The sequence below is a fragment of the Zeugodacus cucurbitae genome, chromosome 2, assembly GCF_028554725.1.
Source record: "Zeugodacus cucurbitae isolate PBARC_wt_2022May chromosome 2, idZeuCucr1.2, whole genome shotgun sequence".
NCBI classification, from domain to species: Eukaryota; Metazoa; Arthropoda; class Insecta; order Diptera; family Tephritidae; genus Zeugodacus; species Zeugodacus cucurbitae.
Window position 1 is genome coordinate 83,183,207 of NC_071667.1, and position 19,730 is coordinate 83,202,936.

The 19,730-nt window shown below is 34.8% G+C and overlaps 4 protein-coding genes across 6 annotated transcripts in view; 3 read left to right on the forward strand and 1 right to left on the reverse strand.

The window, feature by feature from the left end:
- LOC105219305 (uncharacterized) overlaps window positions 1-19,730 on the reverse strand; it is a 35,515-nt gene that overhangs the window by 4,596 nt on the left and 11,189 nt on the right. The gene's annotated exons all lie outside the window — the stretch shown is intronic.
- Window positions 22-3,279, forward strand: Cyp9f2 (probable cytochrome P450 9f2). Its single transcript, XM_011195294.3, has 4 exons — window positions 22-294; window positions 1,711-2,215; window positions 2,289-2,943; window positions 3,011-3,279. The coding sequence occupies exons 1-4, from the start codon at window positions 92-94 to the stop codon at window positions 3,181-3,183; spliced, it is 1,536 nt and encodes a 511-aa protein (XP_011193596.2). The 5' UTR covers window positions 22-91; the 3' UTR covers window positions 3,184-3,279.
- On the forward strand, window positions 9,215-14,193 carry LOC105219278 (fatty acyl-CoA reductase wat). Of its 3 annotated transcripts, none has more exons than XM_011195306.3 (7): window positions 9,215-9,466; window positions 11,965-12,077; window positions 12,144-12,654; window positions 12,743-12,944; window positions 13,168-13,410; window positions 13,478-13,735; window positions 13,795-14,193. In XM_011195306.3, exons 1-7 carry the CDS (start codon window positions 9,352-9,354, stop codon window positions 13,889-13,891), a joined length of 1,539 nt encoding a protein of 512 aa, XP_011193608.2. In that variant the 5' UTR covers window positions 9,215-9,351; the 3' UTR covers window positions 13,892-14,193. The 3 variants fall into 3 exon arrangements, with proteins under 3 accessions (XP_011193608.2, XP_054081798.1, XP_054081761.1); XM_054225823.1 differs by lacking the exon at window positions 9,215-9,466 and adding an exon at window positions 9,484-9,595; XM_054225786.1 differs by lacking the exon at window positions 9,215-9,466 and adding an exon at window positions 9,700-9,723.
- Window positions 15,780-19,342, forward strand: LOC105219284 (fatty acyl-CoA reductase wat). Its single transcript, XM_011195321.3, has 7 exons — window positions 15,780-15,969; window positions 17,430-17,542; window positions 17,611-18,121; window positions 18,184-18,388; window positions 18,452-18,694; window positions 18,862-19,119; window positions 19,187-19,342. Exons 1-7 carry the CDS (start codon window positions 15,894-15,896, stop codon window positions 19,275-19,277), a joined length of 1,497 nt encoding a protein of 498 aa, XP_011193623.2. The 5' UTR covers window positions 15,780-15,893; the 3' UTR covers window positions 19,278-19,342.

Consider the following 19,730-nt stretch of genomic DNA (forward strand, 5'->3'; position numbering starts at 1 on the left):
TTATATTTAACTTGCATTTGAGTTTCATAATTTCATTCAGTTGCGCTGCAGACGTCAATCAAAACAAGTGTGTTATAAAAATCGTTGCAAAATGTTGTGGGAAACATTAATTTTGGGTTCAATTTTGCTATATTTATTCTATCGTTGGGCCACGCAAAATTTTGATTTCTTCGAAAAACGTGGTATACCGTACGACAAACCGGTACCGGTGTTTGGTAGTTTAATAGATATTACGCTGCGTCGCGGCTCGATATTTTATACGATCAAAGATCTCTACAATAAAAATAAGGAAAGGTGAGGTTATGTGAAATTAATTTATGTTTATTTTAAGTTTTTTGCATTCAATATTACAAACAATGGATTAGATCAAAGTTTTCTCAAAATGAAACCCTCCCTAGAGAACTGTTAAGGTCTTCACATTTAAGGGAAAAGAGAAATAAGAAATATATGAAAATAGAGAAAATAGAGAAATGCTAAGGTCTATAGAGAAAATTCGAAAATTTTCAAAATATTTTTTGGAAGTTGATGTTACGTTAAGCAAGAGCCGAAAAATATTAGATATCCACGAATATCCAAAAATTAAAATCCAAAAATTTGCTTAGAATATGTGATCTTTAGATCTATTTGCTATTATTTACAAATTATTTGTAATAAATAAAACGCAGTTTGTATAATTTCTTTGTCGCAATGTACACAGAGAGTCTAGACAACAAAATATTTATGTATACATACATATATGTACATACCTACATACATATATATTTATACTTTAATTAAATACGATTAATTCTAATTCAGTTAGAACATCAATCAAGCTAAATTATAGGAGAGCAGTGTACGATATTAAATGATAACGCTCACTCGAAGAGCGGAGAATTCAAAACAGTTAGTTTATAGCTTTGCATTTCTCATTCGTTTCTATAGACAAAGCTTCGACTATGAAAGAGCTTTTTTATGCACTTTCATACACAAGCGGATTTTCTCTTTGTTAGTGTAGTGATTAACGGTACTTTAGCTAGGTGTGAATATCTTCTAGAGCGAATATGATTTCACTGTTATTTTTGAGGTTACAGAAAATATTTAATTTTCAGGGATGCGGCGATGTTGTGAGACCTAGAGGGTCTAAAAATCCGGGCCTGTTCTGATTATGTTGATCCGACTTTCGTGGAAACGTCTGCTAATAATTTAAAATCGAGTAAACAAGTAAAAAATATAATTTTCGAGTTTTACCAGCTTGCAGACCAAAAAATTAGAGAGAATCAAAAACTTTGAAAATGGAGACCGACACCGCTTTTGCTACATATTTAATATGGTTTTCCAACCGAATTTGTGTCTTCCTTATTTGTTTCAATTTTTAATTGGCAACAATTTATTCTGTTCGCTGTCGTTAGAGTTGAATATTAAGAGAAGCTTAGAGTGCTCACTGTTGTCAGGTTCATGTGATTTGTAATTGATATGGCTCGCATAAGCAAGTTACACTGAGCATTAATTAAAGCTGCATTAATAGAAATGATACAGACACCCCTCGACACTATGCTTTATTTAGGTAGTTTCATTTCACTTACAATGAATGACAGTGTTGTGAGTAACGCTAAGAACACCGTTAGAATTCATATGAATAATGGAATGTTTCACGTACAGAAATAACAAATTCAGCACCTCGCCAATATTCTCTTAAATACTATATGTATTTTGTGTTCTTTATTCCAGCATTTATGGCATATTTTTCCAGACGACACCCGTATATCTCATACGAGATCCGGAACTTTTGCGTAAAATTACAGTCAAAGAATTTGATCATTTCATGAATCATCGTGACTTTTTCGGTGATAGTCCTCACGATCTATTTACTAACTCCTTAATTCAATTGAAGGATGAGAAGTGGAAAGATATGCGCAGCACCTTGAGTCCAGCTTTTACTGGCAGCCGGCTACGTCAAATGTTCGAACTGATCAATCAGGTGGCCGAGCAGAGTGCTAAATATCTGCAGCAATTGCAAACGGCAGGAAATGGTGAGGGTGTTGAGTTGGAATTAAAGGACTACGCAACGCGTTTCGCCACCGACGTCATTGCTTCAACGGCGTTCGGACTGCAAGTGAATTCATTTGAAAATAAAGACAATCAATTCTTTATGTCGGGCAAGAAGGCGACCACATTCAATTGGAAATTGAATCTGCGGTTCACTCTCTTCATACATTTCAAGAGTTTGATGAAGGTGTGTACATATAAAAGTCGGACTTTTCCAGTAGTATCTTCATTGAATGACTGTATTCATTAATCTCTTTCAGTTTCTGAAAATGGAGCTGTTTGATCCAAGCATAACGAACTACTTCCGTCGTCTGGTGCTCGATGCGTTGAAATACCGCAAGGAGCAGAACATTCGTCGTGCCGACATGATTAACTTACTTATGGAGGCGCGCGGTCTGTTTCCAACCGAATCGACTAAGTCACACACGCGTAATTGGACCGACACAGAAATGGTCGCACAGTGCTTCATTTTCTTCTTCGCCGGCTTCGAAACAGTCTCGACATTGATTTGCTTCGCAGCGCATGAGCTCATGGAGAATCCAGAGGTGCAAGAAAAAGTCTATCAAGAAATCGAGGAAGTCAACGAACGTCTTGATGGTAAACAGGTGACCTATGAAGCTTTGCAGAGTATGAAGTATTTGGATATGGTTATCAGCGAAACATTACGTAAGTGGCCAGGCGCCGTTAACCTTGACCGAATGTGTACCAAAGATATTGTGCTCGAAGTCGACGGCAAACGTATTGAAATAAAGAAGGGCGAAACTATTATGATACCTGTGGTGGGTCTGCAACACGATCCACAATACTTCCCAAATCCGGAAAAGTTTGATCCCGAACGTTTCAGCAGTGAGAACAAAGACAATATCAAGCCGTTCACCTACATGCCTTTTGGAGAGGGCCCCAGAATTTGCATTGGTATGTAATTACTATAACTTTTTCTCTCCACACAATATGTCGAATTTTGTTGTTGAATCTCTTTCAGGTTCACGTTTCGCTTTATTGGAAGCTAAGGCAATCTTGTATTACCTTGTGCGCGATTTCCGCATTGCTCCTGCCAAAAAGTCAACGATTCCTATGAAATTGGGTAATACTGGTTTTCAGGTGGCACCCAAGAACGGATATTGGCTTAAACTTATTAGCAGAAGCAAACAATAAACTCAATTGACAGTAACTTTGTGTTATTTAATGTTATAGACCTCTGGAATGCTTTTTGATATTATTTAAAAGAATAAAAGTTTAAACGAATTGAAATCTGTACTTTCATTACCAGAGAAAACTAATTTGTGTATATTGAAAAGATACATTCGGTTGTTTAGGTTAGGTTATGTTGAAAGCCTGATCCTTACGCTTAGGATGCAGTGGATCCGACTAGGGCAGCGAGAAATGTTGGTATTTGGTTTGCTTTTTGATCTATGCCTTCAGAATAATTAAAGGTGTCACCAGTTCCAAGTCATCTCCGGATAGCTAATGGATTTAAGACTTCTACTTCATTATTTGCTAGTCAGAGATGCTCTCGCAGAATTGCGACTAAAATACCACTGTCTCTAGTAATAAGTTTTTCTATATTCGGGCATATAAATTTATATTCAAGACTCTTCAGCTCCTCTAATCACTCGATGGTCATTTGTACAAAAAAAAAAATTAAAAAAGAGGTCATTTTAAAACCACTCATATAATTTCCTTAATTTTGCAACGTTAATTAGAAAAAAGTAGTAGAGTAGAGAAATCGGTCGGATAAAATGAATAATTATAGTTTTGGTTTTTATGGAAGAAATAATGTTGCTGTTGTTGAAGCGACATCAAACATTCTCCAAATAATTTTAAGGAATGCTGCCAACTTGACAGCCCTTGGCCGGATAAAATCCCGGGTCCGTTCCGGTTCGCAGAATAGATATAATAGAAGGAATAATATTCGATTTCCCTTGCTTCGTAGAAATGTTCGCATGAGTCGTACAGTGGTTTCAAAACTGTTTAACTGATGTATGTGCATAAGTATGTAACAAACAAAAGACTTAAGCAACGAACCTTTATTTAACAATTATACCATTTCAATAACTCATAACTGCAAAAACTCCTAAAGTTCTTTAGTAAATACCTCCTTAAAATGAATAAATATTTTTTATACCAGTCTAATGCGTTTATACCAGTTTCCTGTTCGATTCGTCATTTCCATAGTACAGCTATTGAATAATAAATACATACACTATTACTCAGTTATTAACGTATTAAAACAAGAAAACAACCTTTCAATGTGGCGGAACATTCCAGAAGCACTCTCAACATGAATATATTATACTCATACAGATAAACAATATCATCATCGGTGCTACATTGTAGTTTCTACAAATTAGAGAAGCTATAAAACTGTTTGTTTAAAACAAGAATCGCACCCAAGTTGTGTAGAACTTAAATCTAATTTGCGAATAATTAAATGAATAATTGCAGCTGATGGCAGCATTAAAACCTGAATGAAAGCGAGTTGTACACTATAAGTACATTTATAATGACAGTGCAGCCAAAAATAGTTGATTAGGCGAGAAAATCATAAAAAATAGTTGACTTTTGGTATTAATTACTATAGCGAATAATAAACATTTTAGACTTTATCTACCAACTATAATATTTTTATTAGAGCAAATGTTATGTCTATGTTTACTAAACTGTGCATTTAGATACTATAACTATCAAATATTCACTTAAAAGGTAATTATTTAAAGTTAGTTTTGATTTATGTTGCCTTTTTATAATTTAATTAAAACATCAATTACTGATAAATTACAGTTTTAATTACCAACGCATTACTCTCTAATGGCATCAGCATATTAAGTATCGTTTACAATTACAGTAATCAACAGGGAAGTTCATGAGTACCGATTTAAAGCGACTCGGTCGATCTTAATGCCATTCTATACAGAATTCTCTGCAAATTTGTGATTCCACTAATATCAAGGTATAGCGAATCGAACATACAACTGATATAAATGCAATAAACTGGTAGAGAATCATTTAGACTACTTTGTTGATTTATCATTTTCTTTATTATATTTAATTTAACCAGACAACTTCGTTCTTTCACATGTACATTTTTCGACAAGAGGGTTGTTAATCAGAGTGCGCAGAGAATTGGCAATATCGAAATTGTTAAATATTTATTGCACAAAATATTGTGTGTCTCGCCGGCTATCCGACCTGCATTTATTCATCTTCTTTCTCTCTATTTTGGTTTGCGCTTTCTTTCATTTTTCATTTCAGAGTATTTGACCAATTTAAATATAAATATTTTCATACTTACATATATGGAATATATGAACTCTGGCGCCTCTTGTTTCCTTCATTTACCGACAATATTTACTATTTGTCACAAATAACTACAACATTCTAAGTTATTTATTTATGCATAAACAGGCTCGTATTATAATTTGCGCGGGTTCGCTTGAATTAATATGGTTATAATCAGTACACAACCGCAGGAGTGTGAGTGCGCGGAAGAGCCCCACGAGGAAATGGCTTCAGTTGAAAACTGATTAGAGTTAACAAGAGAACTAGATTAATAGCTCCATACAAACGACTGACGAGTTAAGCAATATGCTATCTTTGGATGCGTAAATTCTTAACCTCTAATTCTCGAAGTAAAGTGGAACTTCCTTAACTCGAATTTCATAACTCGAAGTTCTCCATAACTCGAACTCTTGAATTGGCAATAGAAGTAAAATTTCATACAAATCTCCTTCCATAAATCGAACTTTTCGACCAGGGCAGAGGCGAATAAAAAATATAACATTACACTTATGGAAAATTGTATGTTTTATTGAAAATTTTATAACTCGAAGTCTCTCTAACTCGAAGTTTTTTGTGGATTATGGTGATTCGAGTTAGAGAAGTTCCACTGTAGTATAAAATCTGACAGCTTTCGAATAGAAATTAATACAAATGATAATGATTGACAACAAATTTATCCAGTTTTATATTTTCAAGAGATTATGTGAATACATCATGAACATGCTTCGGTATTTTTGTCCGCAACCTTATACCAGTTGTCTTTGTCACTCAAACCTTTTTGTAGCGTCGAAGGCAATTGTGTTATATTTATGTCATATGAAGAGGAGAGGATTTATCGCAATTTTTCTTCTAAAATTTAGAATCAGATCAACTGATGCTGATTTCTCGCAGGGTATGCACGAGAGCACATACATATGTAGATATGTTTGGCGAGAAAGTATATGAAATAGTGGTGGGTAAACGCAAAGAAGTTGTGATTTCATCTAGAGTAGAGTAAATGTGTATGGCAAAACAAGCTAAATCAGTATTTGCTAAATATGAAATATTTAACACACACATATCTACAAACAAAAACAATTCTTTGCTGACAGCAAAATTATATTTTTTTGTATTTATATTACCACGTCATTTATATATTATTTATGGCTTCTGTTGTACTTATAATTGTATACAGACATATATATACATATATATATATGTATGCATGTTTGTGTGCCTGTTTGTTTTTCTCAATTACCTCGTTATGCCAACAAACATCGATCGGGTAATTAAATAGCTATTACAAAATATCATATGCGCTTATAAAAATCTACTCACGCGGCTTGTTCTACCATATATTCCGGTATTCTTATTTAATATTGCTCAGCTTAGATAAATGAGATACATTAAAATTATGCATTCATCTGACTTAATGGCAAAAAAATCGTAAAAATTTCCAGTTCAATGTCCACTTGCTACGATTGGGAATACTGCAGTAAACTGCAGCAAGTAATTGTGGAAATATTATTAAAGTGCATATGAACATTTAAATGTTTAATAGCCAATAGTTTAATAATAAATTAAAAATAAATAAAAAATGTTTATTAAACTATTTCAGTTACTTATATGAGTTTGCCTTTTTCATTTTCACCTCAAACTCCCTTTATGCCCTTAAAACCTTAACATGTAAGGTACTCTATGTAAGTCATCGAAGGATCACCTTTTACTTTTAAAAATACGCTAGAATAATGAAATAGGCTGCAACTGAATTTCGCGCCCGTCACTCAGCGAGCGCTAATCATTGCATTAGCCCCACTTTACTACATTGTTACTAAAGCTATTTATAGAAAAAAACATTTAACTTAATAAATGCCTTTGCATTTTACATATTTTTTAATCTGTGTGCCATAAATAATGTAATTTATTCCACTTTTGTTTTCTAATTCATCATATTTCCATATTAATTTCAAGTAATTGCACTTAGAAAAAAGTAATCGATTATCCGACAATATTTTCTTAAATGAAATGTTAAAAATATGTGCATTTTAATTTAATACGAGGGCAGTTCGGCAAGTTCCAGAATATATATTTTTATAGAAGGTTGTAGGTAGCACTATGTGCGTCAATAAGTGTGTCTATCTATCGACTTGAGACTCTTTTGAGGCGACAACATTAATGTAGACGAATGAATAATTCTTTTTTTTTTCAAAAAATGAAAATTCCCGTTATTTTTTTAACATACTTCGTATTATATATTCTGAGCTTCTGCTCTCACAATTATAGAGCTTTACATTTTATAACGGAAATGTCCAATAACAGCAAATTTACGAGACGCTTTTTCATGTCAGACTCATACTTACCGCTAAGGACGAACGCTCTTGGAAAAACTTAACCGGAACTTGTGATTGAAAAAGAATATATCGTCTTCCATGAAAACATAAGCTATCTCATATTCTCAAAATATTTTTTATACTTTTATCACATATCAGTGTTAGTATTACAAACAGAATATGTTCGTATGAGTCTACCAAATTATAGAATTCACCAAGTAAATGGTTTATCGAAAAGCGCTCGTTTCGCAGCGCAATTAGATTTCATAGTATAAACTATTAAAGTTATCCGATCTGTCATTCAATAACATTGTTGTGTGAAGAGGAATGGTCATAGGTGTCATATACAGGTGTGTCTGCTGACATTTTAGGTGCGCTTGACAGAAAATTACATATATAGGATATAGTAATTCCAAAAATTCCCACACCTTAGAGAGTTGAGAATGCGACAACCCCCAGAGATTGATAAGTCTCGAGAGATGGACTGCGAAGAGATTTAGTCAGTACAGCTCATAAGCTCGGTACCTCTCTTTGGCACTCAAATGTTAGCGTTCAATACTCAAGAATACTTTAATAGTGAACACAGCATTACGGGTTTATAATTAGACATAAATTGAGACTGATATTACGAATTCTTTTATCTTATAACGGTATTTTTTGAAAACCACAACACTATTTAAACTGGATAAGTGATAGTTCGGATAGTAATAGAAAGATTTACATATGCATTTCGTCCAAATATAATGTCTTTTATTGTAAATCTCAGAGTTTTACAGATGCTTTATTAATATGAACCCTTAACTACTTAGTTACATCTGAAATAATATTAAATACTCCATATACGTTACTATTAAGTGTACACATCGTAAAATGCGTAAATCAATAAGCCTGAGACTATTACGTCGATATGCAAAACTGGTTGTTCGGTTGTAAGACACGTCTGTTACGTCACTGACCACAACGTTATAACGGAGAAAATTTTCCTGCATCTGTACTATGTCTGACAGAAGCTGTCAACAAACCGACCAGAACTAGCCGATCTGTCGTCATTCTCTAAGTGTTAGCATTCAAGCGAGTATACGGCGCAGGTGCTTATTATTGGAATCAGTCACTAGATTAACAAGTAATGAGTAATTTCAAATATTTCCATACACCTAGGTGTATACGTATGTATGTATGTATGTTCAAGCATCGGGCATATAATAACAGTAATAAGATTTAGTTGATTGTGATAATGATAAAGCGCTGCTGAGGTGTATACAATGTGTTTGTTCGTCTGTTTGTATATTTATTCTTTTCCGGATTACGTTGCAGCGCTGTGTGGGTTGTTTTTGTTGTTGGATAATTTTTTGCCGATTTGAAACTAAGTTTTTCTTAGCAGAACCACTTAATTTCACTCAATTATTATATTGCTATTTAACAACTCGAAGTACATTTATATTTATACAAATGTACATATGTATGCCTATATGTACATATGTGTATGTATGCTTTCATGCAGTTAAATCTGTATGCAAGTGTGTGTGTGTGTAGATATGCATATCTAATATCGATTCTAAATGCTGCTGTTAAGTATAAAAAGTGAAAACCTCAGCAACTGGAGATTTATTGACGTTCGACCGTAGCGCTGAGCGGTTCGACAAAACTTCAACCTTCTAACGGATTATATATAGAACTCGGTAGATTGTAGAACGACACTTTGTGCATGACTTTGATCGAGTGAAGTGGAGTTGAAATGAACGCGGAAATGCAAGCAAGCAGTGGCAACGAGCATATCCGCTCGGAAGTGCAAGAGTTTTATCGCAATAAGAGCGTATTCCTTACGGGCGGTTCGGGATTTTTGGGCAAAGGTACTACAGAGCGCATTTTATTCAATTACTGAGATAATACTTAAATGCTACCAAGAACTGTATGAACTGTGGAGATATATATTGGTGTGGCAAGAAAGTGAACAATTTTATTAAATATTAAAATATCAGGTGAATATCAACAGAATAAAAATCCAAAGGAAACAATCAAAAAAGTTATATTAACTGTTGAAGCCTGTGTGTGCTTAGTGACTTGGTTTTGAAATCGAATGTGGGAAATTCAGTTAATTCATTAAACTGTGAGTGTTTTGAAATAGTACAGTCTAAAATAAGACTTAAAACCGATCAAAAAAGTTGGAGGTTGGTCCTTCAAATTTGTGAGATCCAAAATACTCAAAAAGGATACACAATTACGGACTCTTATGAAAGTTTACAGTTGAAAATACTTAAAAGTGGGTTACTAACCGGTGCAAAATTTTAATCAAAGTAATAAAAAATAATTAAGGAAGGAGTTCCTTACGACCTGAAGTGACATTTTTTGGTGAAAGTTTGCTACGTGTTTAATTCTTTCAAAATGTAAAATGGGTGACAGAGACAATAAAATATTCACTTCAATCAAATAGTAGCTGACTTCTTCTTTGCCAAACGTTGGAGAGTAGCGAATCGAACAAGTTATACCAGATGTTCAAACAAACTGACAGCAAACCGAGCTCTAAAATGTCCTCTGAAGCAGGAACAATTGTGATCTTTCTGATATTTTTTTTTACTTGAAAACAAATTGGCGTGTTACTAATTTTAGCGGAGATATTCTTGAACTTGTAAAGGAATACATTATAACCTTCCCCAAAAAAATTGTTGATATCCAGTTTGCTTCGAGCCGCGTTTTCTATAATGTGTTTCTTATAATTCAATTATAATTAATTAAACTTAAATTAAAAGTTAAAACAAGTAAGGAAATGCTAAGTTCGGATGCAACCGAGCATTTTATACTCTCGCAATTTATTGATACCGTTTTATTAAAATATCACTCAATTTGACTCGATCTGAATTACATTAAAATATCTGAGTGATTTACCCTCATTTTCGGTAAAAAAATTATCTATCTTCATTGGTTACTTATGTATATATTATAAAGGCAAGGAATCAGATGGAATTCAAAATTGAGTTATATGGCAAGTTGTCGTGGTTGTGAACCGATTTCATCCATTTTGCACACGTATCATCAGGATGTCCAGAAAATATTATATAACGAATTTCATTCGAATCGGTCGAGTAGTTCTTGAAATATGGTTTTTGACCTATAAGTGTGGCGTCGCTCATTTCTTTTTCTATTTTGTAAAAAAATCTGAGTGCAACTTCTTTCTGCCATTTCTCCAGTAAAATTTAGTATTTCTGATGTTTTCCGTTAGTGAGTTAACGCACTTTTAGTAATTTTTACTCAAGTTATCGTTTTCACAGACAGACGGACGGATTGACATCCGGATTTCAAGTTTACCCGTCTTCCTGATAATTTTGCTATATGTAACCCTATGTCGAACTCTTTTATTTCTGGGTGACACAAACAACCGTTACGTGAACAAAACTATAATATTCTCTTTAGCAACTTTGTTGCGAGAGCATTGAAAATAGCAGTTCTACCACTTTGATGGGGTATCTGCAAACTCTCTTTTATCGAATACGACCCGATAACTTTGTTGTTACTTCACATTATAATAATTTGATTTTTGAGAACAGTGCAGAAGGATGAGAGCAGAAAAATGGCGAATACGTTTGTTTGTTAATTATTAGCGACCTGCATTTTTGGACTTAGTTGTAAATTTGGTTTTAACTGTTGTTTTTAAATTAAATGAGGGAGCTCTTCAAAAAGAGTTTTCCAAAAATATCGGTTAAAAAAATATATTTTTATGAAAAGTTAAATATATGAGCAATTTTTCGAAAATAATTTATATAATTTTGAAAGCAGTTTTGGAAAAATATTGTGAAATTCAGACTCAAGACGGAACAAATTGATTACAAAGATTAATTACTTGCTGCACAACAAAAAACGAATGTTCACAATTCAATAAATGATTTTACTTCAAAATGGGTTTTTATTCCTCCGATCATATGAATAATACCTCAATTTGTCTCAAGTATTGTCTCTCAAAACAAAACTGAACATGTGCTGGAATGTATTATAATTCTTTCCTAACCTAAAAAACCCGAAAACCTGTTATTAAGAATGGCTCAAATTGAAATGCTCACTTTGTAATGTGCAAAAAACAAAACGGCAAATCACGCTGTGGATAAGTATTGTCTCAAGTAAACGTACATTTAATTGAAATATGCTTGAGATTTTTGAGGGAATTTTGTTTTTTTTTTAACAATACAAACTTGCAATGAGTTGACACAAAAAAATTTAAGAAAAATTCATAAGAATATAATTAAGTACTTGATTAGTTAAAGGTTAATTAATATAATTGCCTCAGTTGTAATTTTAATTAATTATTTATCTACTTAAAAATATATAATACAAACACCTTTTCTCTGAACCTTTCTAGTATTTATTGAAAAAATATTGCGCGCCACGGATGTAAAATGCGTTTACATATTAATGCGACCAAAGAAGGGACAAACTGTGGAGGAGCGCATCGAAACCATGATAAAAAGCCCCGTAAGTAAATCAAAGATATAGTGGGCTCGAGTCAAATTAACTAATATGAATTCATCCAATCTCCAGCTGTTCGCCGAATTGATCAAGTTAAAACCAACGGCAAGTGAGCGTTTAGTACCCATAGCCGGTGACTGCCAGCTCAGCAATTTGGGTATCTCGCCAACGGATCGACAAACACTCATCGATGAAGTTGAAATTGTAATGCATAGCGCCGCGACAGTGCGCTTCAACGAGCCACTCTCCAATGCAGTGGCCATAAATGTACGCGCCACCATGGATCTCATGCAATTGGCGAAGAAGATGCGCAAGCTACAAGCCTTTGTGCATGTCTCTTCGGCCTTTGCCAATTGCACGGTCTTTCATATAGATGAAGTCTTCTATAACAATGAGCTCAACATTAGCGCGGAGAATTTATGTAAGATCGCCGATTTATTGGGTCCGGAGAAAATGAATCGCATGACGAATGAGTGGTTAGGCAAATCACCTAATACGTACACTTTCACAAAAGCGCTTGCCGAAGATGCGGTGCTGTCGGAGGGAAAAGAATTGCCGATTTGTCTCTTCCGACCCGGCATAGGTAAGTCGCGCTTTTAGTACGAAGGGTAGTAGAGGGTACGTAACGGAAATATTTATTTGGAACATTTGAACTCTCTTCTTTTGTGCAGTTATACCCACCTACAAGGAACCGGTTGCTGGCTGGGTGGATAATCTATATGGACCGATGAGCGTTTTGTATGGCGTAGCGCACGGTGTAATTCGTGTTCTCTTCATACATTTGGATGCCAATGCAAACTTCGCTCCCGTTGATATGTGTGTCAATATGATGCTAGTCTCAGCGTGGAACACGGCGAAACGTGAGAAACCAACGTAAGTTTCACCAACTTAATCTGAGATTTGTTAATAAAATTTTTTTAAAGTTGAGTTCTAATTAGCTTCATCATTACTTGAGTGTGCAAAAATTCCAGGATATTTCAGATCGATAGTATTCATAGTAACATATAATTGTTTAGGCTGAGATTTTGGATTTCCAGAGGCTATTAATTTTTGAATTCTTAATTAGTTAATATTTTTCATATTTTTTACCACACAGCATCTCTCTGCCTCCACCGATTTACAACTTCGTACCCGATGAACGGAACATGCTGAAATGGGACACCTATCGACAAACTTTGGAGGAACAAGTGCCGAAAATGCCTCTTTCCAAAATGATTTGGTATCCTTTTGCGATAATTGTCAACTCGAAATCGTTATATAATATTTTAATATTAATCTACCACATAATACCGGGCTACATCTTTGACTTTCTGCTATTGCTAATTGGAAAGAAGCGAAGGTAAAATATTGTGACCATACTTCAAATTTAAATAATTAAAATGATTATTTTTTTTTTTTTGCTTCAGAATGATAAAAACATATACCAAGCTTCACAAACAAATCGCTGTACTGGACTATTTTGTCGAGCACAAGTTCACGTTCTCAATGAGAAACACAAATAATTTATGGGATTCGCTCGGGAGTGCCGACCAAAACCTTTTCAATTTCAATTTGCGCGAAATAAATTGGCCGGACTATTTTCAGGCATCATTAATGGGGGTGCGCTGCTTTATGGGAAGGGATCAACCCGAGACCATACCGAAGGCGAGAAAGCTGTTGACCAGGTAAAAACTTTACTGTGTAGATTCCAGTGGAAAATAATTAAAATCTGTTTGCTTTTCAGACTGCTCATTTTACACCGCACCGTACAGATACTGGTCTATGGTGGCCTCTGCGTTTTGCTGTCGTGGACTTTCTTCCGATTTTCTAAGGTTCTTTAACACAAAGGGGATGCTTAGAAATTAATATTTAAGTACAGTTATTACAATGTGATACTCGTGGAGGTATTAAGTAATCGTGGATAACGTTGGAGTTGCTCAGGCACGAGTTGTGACTCAATATCGTAATCTAATAAGTTGATGTGTAATCAATTGTAATTGAGCATGTAATTAAGTTTTATGTAAATCTTTTAATTTTTTCAGATACGGATTTGCTTTTTATAGGTTTGTTTATGTGTATGTCTAGTCGGATAAAGTAATTAGTAATAGTGATTTATGAAATAATAAACTTTAGATATACTGAATTGGTGTCTTAATTGACTTTTAATAACTTTCTTTCATTCAACAAATTTTCTAAAGAACTGTTCGAAAAGAAACCTAAAGCTTTGTATGGGAGTCCGCTAGTTGAAGCCGAAAAAGCCGATCGTACTTCAGGGGCATATATATATATATTTGGCGTAGGAACCGCTTTAAGCGATTATAGCCGGAGCATATATGTTAACATAATAAAATACTATTGACGGTTGGACTTTTGGACTTTTTGACAGTTTGACATTTCAAAATTCCTGTTATTTTTTGAACACACCTCGTAGAGTTTTATATTGTTGTCCAACCAACATATGAAATAAGTGACCGCTGTTGGGAGAGTAATGCGAGAATTTCGTATAATCTCATTTTTGACTTAGTAATAATATACAACCTCTCTGATCCATGGACTTGATTCTAAATAAGATTACTGACAGAGTTTAATATAGGGAAGCTGATTGTGTAGCGAAGTCCATGGAACATTGACAAGTTATATGTGATAAATATCTCCTGATTAAATCTGATAACTGATGCTTTCCTTGTGTTGTGAGTAAACCGCTAATCATACCATACATCATCTACTAAGTAACAACTAACTTTGAGGTCAACTAGTTGCAATGCAAAGTGGAAACATCAGTGTCCAGCTTAGCATTAAAGCCGTGTGGCAGTTGGTATAAATGCTTATGTCATGTACAATTTAATGCATATTGATTAGGATTTACAATGCATATGAAATAATTTATTGGATATGTCTCTCATTAAAGACCACACTTCATTATAAATTTAAAATTATACGGTGAGGTATGCATATGTATATACATATGTACTTTAAGTGTATATGAGCTTGTTTTTCTAGCTGTCACAGACTTTATTATTCTGTGATTTAATTAATTCCTTTTCTATTGCACACATTCGCACTTACATTGGTGCATTTGTTGGGTATTAAGTTATTGTTTTTTAATTAAACAAGTGCGTAGAACGTAACAAAACCGTTGATATACCAAAAGTGCAATAAGTTCGATTTTATTGTTACAAATTTCAAAGAAAATCCTAACATGATTGCAAAAAACTATTGAGGATTGAAATGAACGCTTAAAATCCATTTCAACTATAAAGTTTTGTTCCAGATCTCAAACCTCATACTCTAATTATGTAGGGCTACTAGCACGAGTATAGTATCCGCAAGGCAACCGTATACCAAAATATATATTATGTATAGCAATCATAGGCCAATGAGTCTGAAACGCCATTTTTCGATAATTATCTATTATTATCAGACCTTGTTTTAGTATACAGAAATCAAAATTTATTAATTGCTTAGTGAAAACTTTTTTCTTCGATTTACACCAAATCATCGTCAGGTTTGTTCCACAACTTACAATCAAAATAGTCGTAAAAAAGATCTAACATAAAAAATTGTAAATAACTCAATTGTAAACTTAACACATTTCACGTTTTACGAAATCGACTTAGTTATTCCATTTACTTATGTAAAATGGCGAATGCACTTTGCGGAAGAACTATGCAAATACTCACTGAGTGCATTAGTCAAGTTCTTAAACTATATAAACGACGAATGGGCACTTCTTCAGTCTTCAGTTTGTTTTTCGACCGTTAGTCAGGTTTAGGTGAAATACGAATAGACACATTAAAGGATTACGCGAACGCACTCATCTAAAGGGATACTGAATTCAGCAAAATGTCCTCCGATATACAAAACTTTTATCGCAATAAGACGGTCTTCGTCACAGGAGGCACCGGTTTTATGGGATTAGGTATAAAAAGGGACTGATTTAAATCATGAAGTACTAAGACGACATGCTAAAGCAGTGCTAAAAACTGAATACTAACCACCTATCATGTGATACAAAAAACTTTTCATATGTGTTTTAAGACTTATGGATCTATTCCTAAAATATGTATTATAGAGTAGAATTATATGGACTTTGGTGCCAGTGTGAATCCCTATAAATTGAAGAAATTAAAAATTAAAACTGTGTTGAAACCAAAGCAATTTGTGGAAAACTAGAAAGAGAAGAAACAAAGTTAAAGACTAGGCTGTGTTTAGTTATTAACGGACATTTAAGTTTGTGGAAAACACATCGAAATCAGTTTTGAATGTCAATTGACCTTTGTCCCTCCAACGACGCAATACAAATTCCACTAACTGATAATTTTAGTTGTGTGTATCGAAAGACCCGAGTAGAATACAATCTCAAAGTTTGTTTGAAGGGTGTTACGGTGACGTACACCAGACTGCCGTGATCGGTAAGACGATGTTTATAGTCTCAAACAAAACCACTCCCGCAGAATTGCTTTGAATTGTAGCTCCACAAAATTAATCTGATAACTTCCCAAAGGAATATGAAAAACTCAACTAAGCTTTGAACATTTCATGGATCTATCCTTGAATCCCCTTTTTTTCGTTCGAAAATGGATAAAAAGAGTTCGTACCACGTCATTGAGTTATTCACAAAGTAAAATATACAGTTGAGTAGACAAATACGATGAAGTCACAAATAATCTGTGATCGGGTGGACTTTGGTCCTGAAATATGTGATCGATCACTGAAATCAATTGGACTTTGTTCTCCACGCGCAAGTTGATTGCACGCATTGCATATGGTTATTAGGTTGGGTTTGAAATTTACATAAACCGCATTATTGAAAACTATGCGCATAAATGATACACCTAGACCTTGTAACCATACCATATATCGTCCCCTCAATATAACAATAGCGTATGTGCTCATACGCCATTATTTTTTTATTGCATATTTAGAATCTCCATCATTGATTCTATGTCTGGTCAAAATTTCGTCAAATTCTACTTCCACAAAGTGGGTCAAAATGTCATTGGAAAAAATGGTGTATAATTTCATGTTCATGTTTTCTGATTTGACAAAAACTTTAAACTCGATTTTCTCAAAACCCAAAAAAAATTATACGCTATTGTTATATTGAGGGGACGATATAGTGTATTATACATGTGCTGAAATATTTTTTTTTTATTTCTCTAGCTAATAAGGGGCTTATATGAGGGACTTTGCCTTCTATCCAATTCCAGTCTTCCTTACCCAACTTTAGTTCGATATACAGAGATCTAACATGTTAACGTCGTACATTATCGATCAAGTGATTACTCCGAGTTAAATGAACGGACCTATACAAACTATTTTAAATATTCTTTTGATTTGATTCTTTGATTCACAATATGTATGCATTTTCGATTTCAGTACTCATCGAAAAATTGCTGCGATCAACCGAGGTTAAACGTGTTTACATTCTGGTGCGTCCCAAGAAAGGTAAAAGTATTGAGGAACGTTTGACCGATTTTTGCCAATGTGTGGTAAGTGGAAGAGTTCACGCGGAAGAGAAGCAAGACACACCGCATTTCATTTCCATTTTATTTGTTAGATTTTCGAAGGACTGAGGAATACAGGTGCCAAACTAACGGACCGAATTCAACCAATATTAGGCGACTGCCAGTACGACAATCTCGGCATTTCAGCCGAAGATCGTCAAGTATTGATCACGGAGGTGAACGTGGTGATACATCTGGCGGCCACAGTGCGCTTTGACGAGCCGCTTCACAAGGCGGTTCGCTTAAATGTGCGTGCCACGTTGGACCTATTGGAGTTGGCCAAGGAAATGCAAAATCTTGAGTCCTTTGTGCACGTCTCATCCGCGTACGCCAATTGTGTGGTGCAATCCATCGATGAGAAATATTATAACCGCAAATTGGGCATTAGTGCGGTCAAAATGTGTGAAGTGGCCAACAGTTTGGGCCCAGAGACAACGAATAAACTGTCGACGGTCCTATGCGCGGCTTATGATAACACATATACCTTCACGAAGTCTTTAGCGGAGGACGCGGTTCTGAATGAGGGACGTGCGCTGCCAATTAGCATATTTCGACCTGCCATAGGTTTGTGTGCGAAGCGAGACAATTTCATTGGCGTTGAAACTTAATTAACACCTTGATTTCAGTTATTCAAACCTATAAAGAGCCACTTACCGGCTGGGTCGGCAATTACTATGGTCCCTCAGCGGCGCTATATGCCTGCGCACGTGGCGTTCTACGCGTAATGCAAATGCAATCGGAACATAGGGCGCATCTAGTGCCGGCCGATTTATGTGCCAGCTTAATGCTTGCCATCGGTTGGGAAACAGCGCGCTCGGATCAGCGGCAACGGTATACCCGATTTGCAGTGAACACTTCAATTATTTTGTTTCACCAAAATTTTTCATTTTTCAGCTTAAATCTTGCACCGCCGATTTATAATTACGCTAATGATGATGAGAATCCGCTATATTGGAGACAATATATGAGCACTATTGTTGGAAGGGGTCCCGAATTGCCACTTGCCAAAATGATTTGGTTCCCTTTCATGATAACGGTTAGCAAAAAATGGGTGTATGACATACTGACTTTCTTCTACCACATCATACCTGGCGCTATAATAGATGTGCTTTTGACGTTAAAGGGCAAGAGAAGGAGGTAAAATTTAGTATGTAGGCACTAGCTGTAGCGAAAGATATAAAAACATAGTTAAATTGTAAGGGAGTCAAGTCTTAAGAAAACACATTATATTCTCATATTTCGCTTGGCTCTTTGGGTATAAATTTTACGTAAGCTATACATATTTTATATATGTCTTTATTTAGAATGATCCGGCTTTATCGCGGCATACATAAACTAACTAAAGCAACGGAATTCTTCATCGTAAATGAATTCCAATTTACCATGGACAATACGAAGGCATTGTGGGACTCTTTATCAGCGAGAGATAAGGACATTTTCAACTTTGATCTGCGGTCCATAAACTGGAAGGAATATATAAAGTTCTCACTGTCAGGCATGCGCTTATATTTGGGTGGAGAGGGACCCGAAACTATCCCAAGGGGGAAGATAATGTTTAAAAGGTGAGTAGTTCAACGGATCTATAACTGTCAATTGTTGTGAAAATTGTTTAATTCTTTCCTGTCGCAGATTCCTGTTCTTACACCGACTGACACAGCTGTTGGTGATCACACTTTTCGTTTCATTAATATGGTGTGTAGCAAGTAAATTTTTTCTGTAAATTTTGTTAAATAAAAAAAATACTTGGAAATATTTGAAATATTAATAAATGATTGTTTAACTTCATTTAAATGTATCCTTCATGAAAGCATTGAGGATGGGTTTAAAAAAAAAATCAGAAGAAGGCAATAAGGCACTCTTAGTCAAGAGAAGACAAATTGGTAGCTACCAGAAAAAAATGCAAGACAATTTTAATGGATAACATTCAGTATTTAGCCTTTAGAATAGGATATATGGAATGACTCCAGGGCAGAAGACAATTTTTTTTATTAAAAAAAAACCATAAAGCCTTGCTACATTTGTTTTAAAACACTTGTTGATTCCTTAGCACGCTTTTTTCGCTAACTTTACACTCACTAGAAGTGCCCACCGAGGTGCAGGGCTCCTTGTTCGCATTTGTTGGCGACACTTTGAAGAAAATATGCTCTACTGTTGTTGGTATTGTTGTTGTACT

Excerpts from the sequence above, each read along its gene's own strand:
- Cyp9f2 (XM_011195294.3), top strand. The coding sequence starts at position 92 with ATGTTGTGGGAAACATTAATTTTGGGTTCAATTTTGCTATATTTATTC. Across the intron at positions 295-1,710 it reads TACAATAAAAATAAGGAAAG|CATTTATGGCATATTTTTCC; the intron begins GTGAGGTTATGT and ends TCTTTATTCCAG. Across the intron at positions 2,216-2,288 it reads ATTTCAAGAGTTTGATGAAG|TTTCTGAAAATGGAGCTGTT; the intron begins GTGTGTACATAT and ends AATCTCTTTCAG.
- LOC105219278 (XM_011195306.3), top strand. The coding sequence starts at position 9,352 with ATGAACGCGGAAATGCAAGCAAGCAGTGGCAACGAGCATATCCGCTCG. Across the intron at positions 9,467-11,964 it reads TTCGGGATTTTTGGGCAAAG|TATTTATTGAAAAAATATTG; the intron begins GTACTACAGAGC and ends GAACCTTTCTAG. Across the intron at positions 13,736-13,794 it reads GCGAGAAAGCTGTTGACCAG|ACTGCTCATTTTACACCGCA; the intron begins GTAAAAACTTTA and ends TTTGCTTTTCAG.
- LOC105219284 (XM_011195321.3), top strand. The coding sequence starts at position 15,894 with ATGTCCTCCGATATACAAAACTTTTATCGCAATAAGACGGTCTTCGTC. Across the intron at positions 17,543-17,610 it reads CCGATTTTTGCCAATGTGTG|ATTTTCGAAGGACTGAGGAA; the intron begins GTAAGTGGAAGA and ends TTTATTTGTTAG. Across the intron at positions 19,120-19,186 it reads GGGAAGATAATGTTTAAAAG|ATTCCTGTTCTTACACCGAC; the intron begins GTGAGTAGTTCA and ends TTCCTGTCGCAG.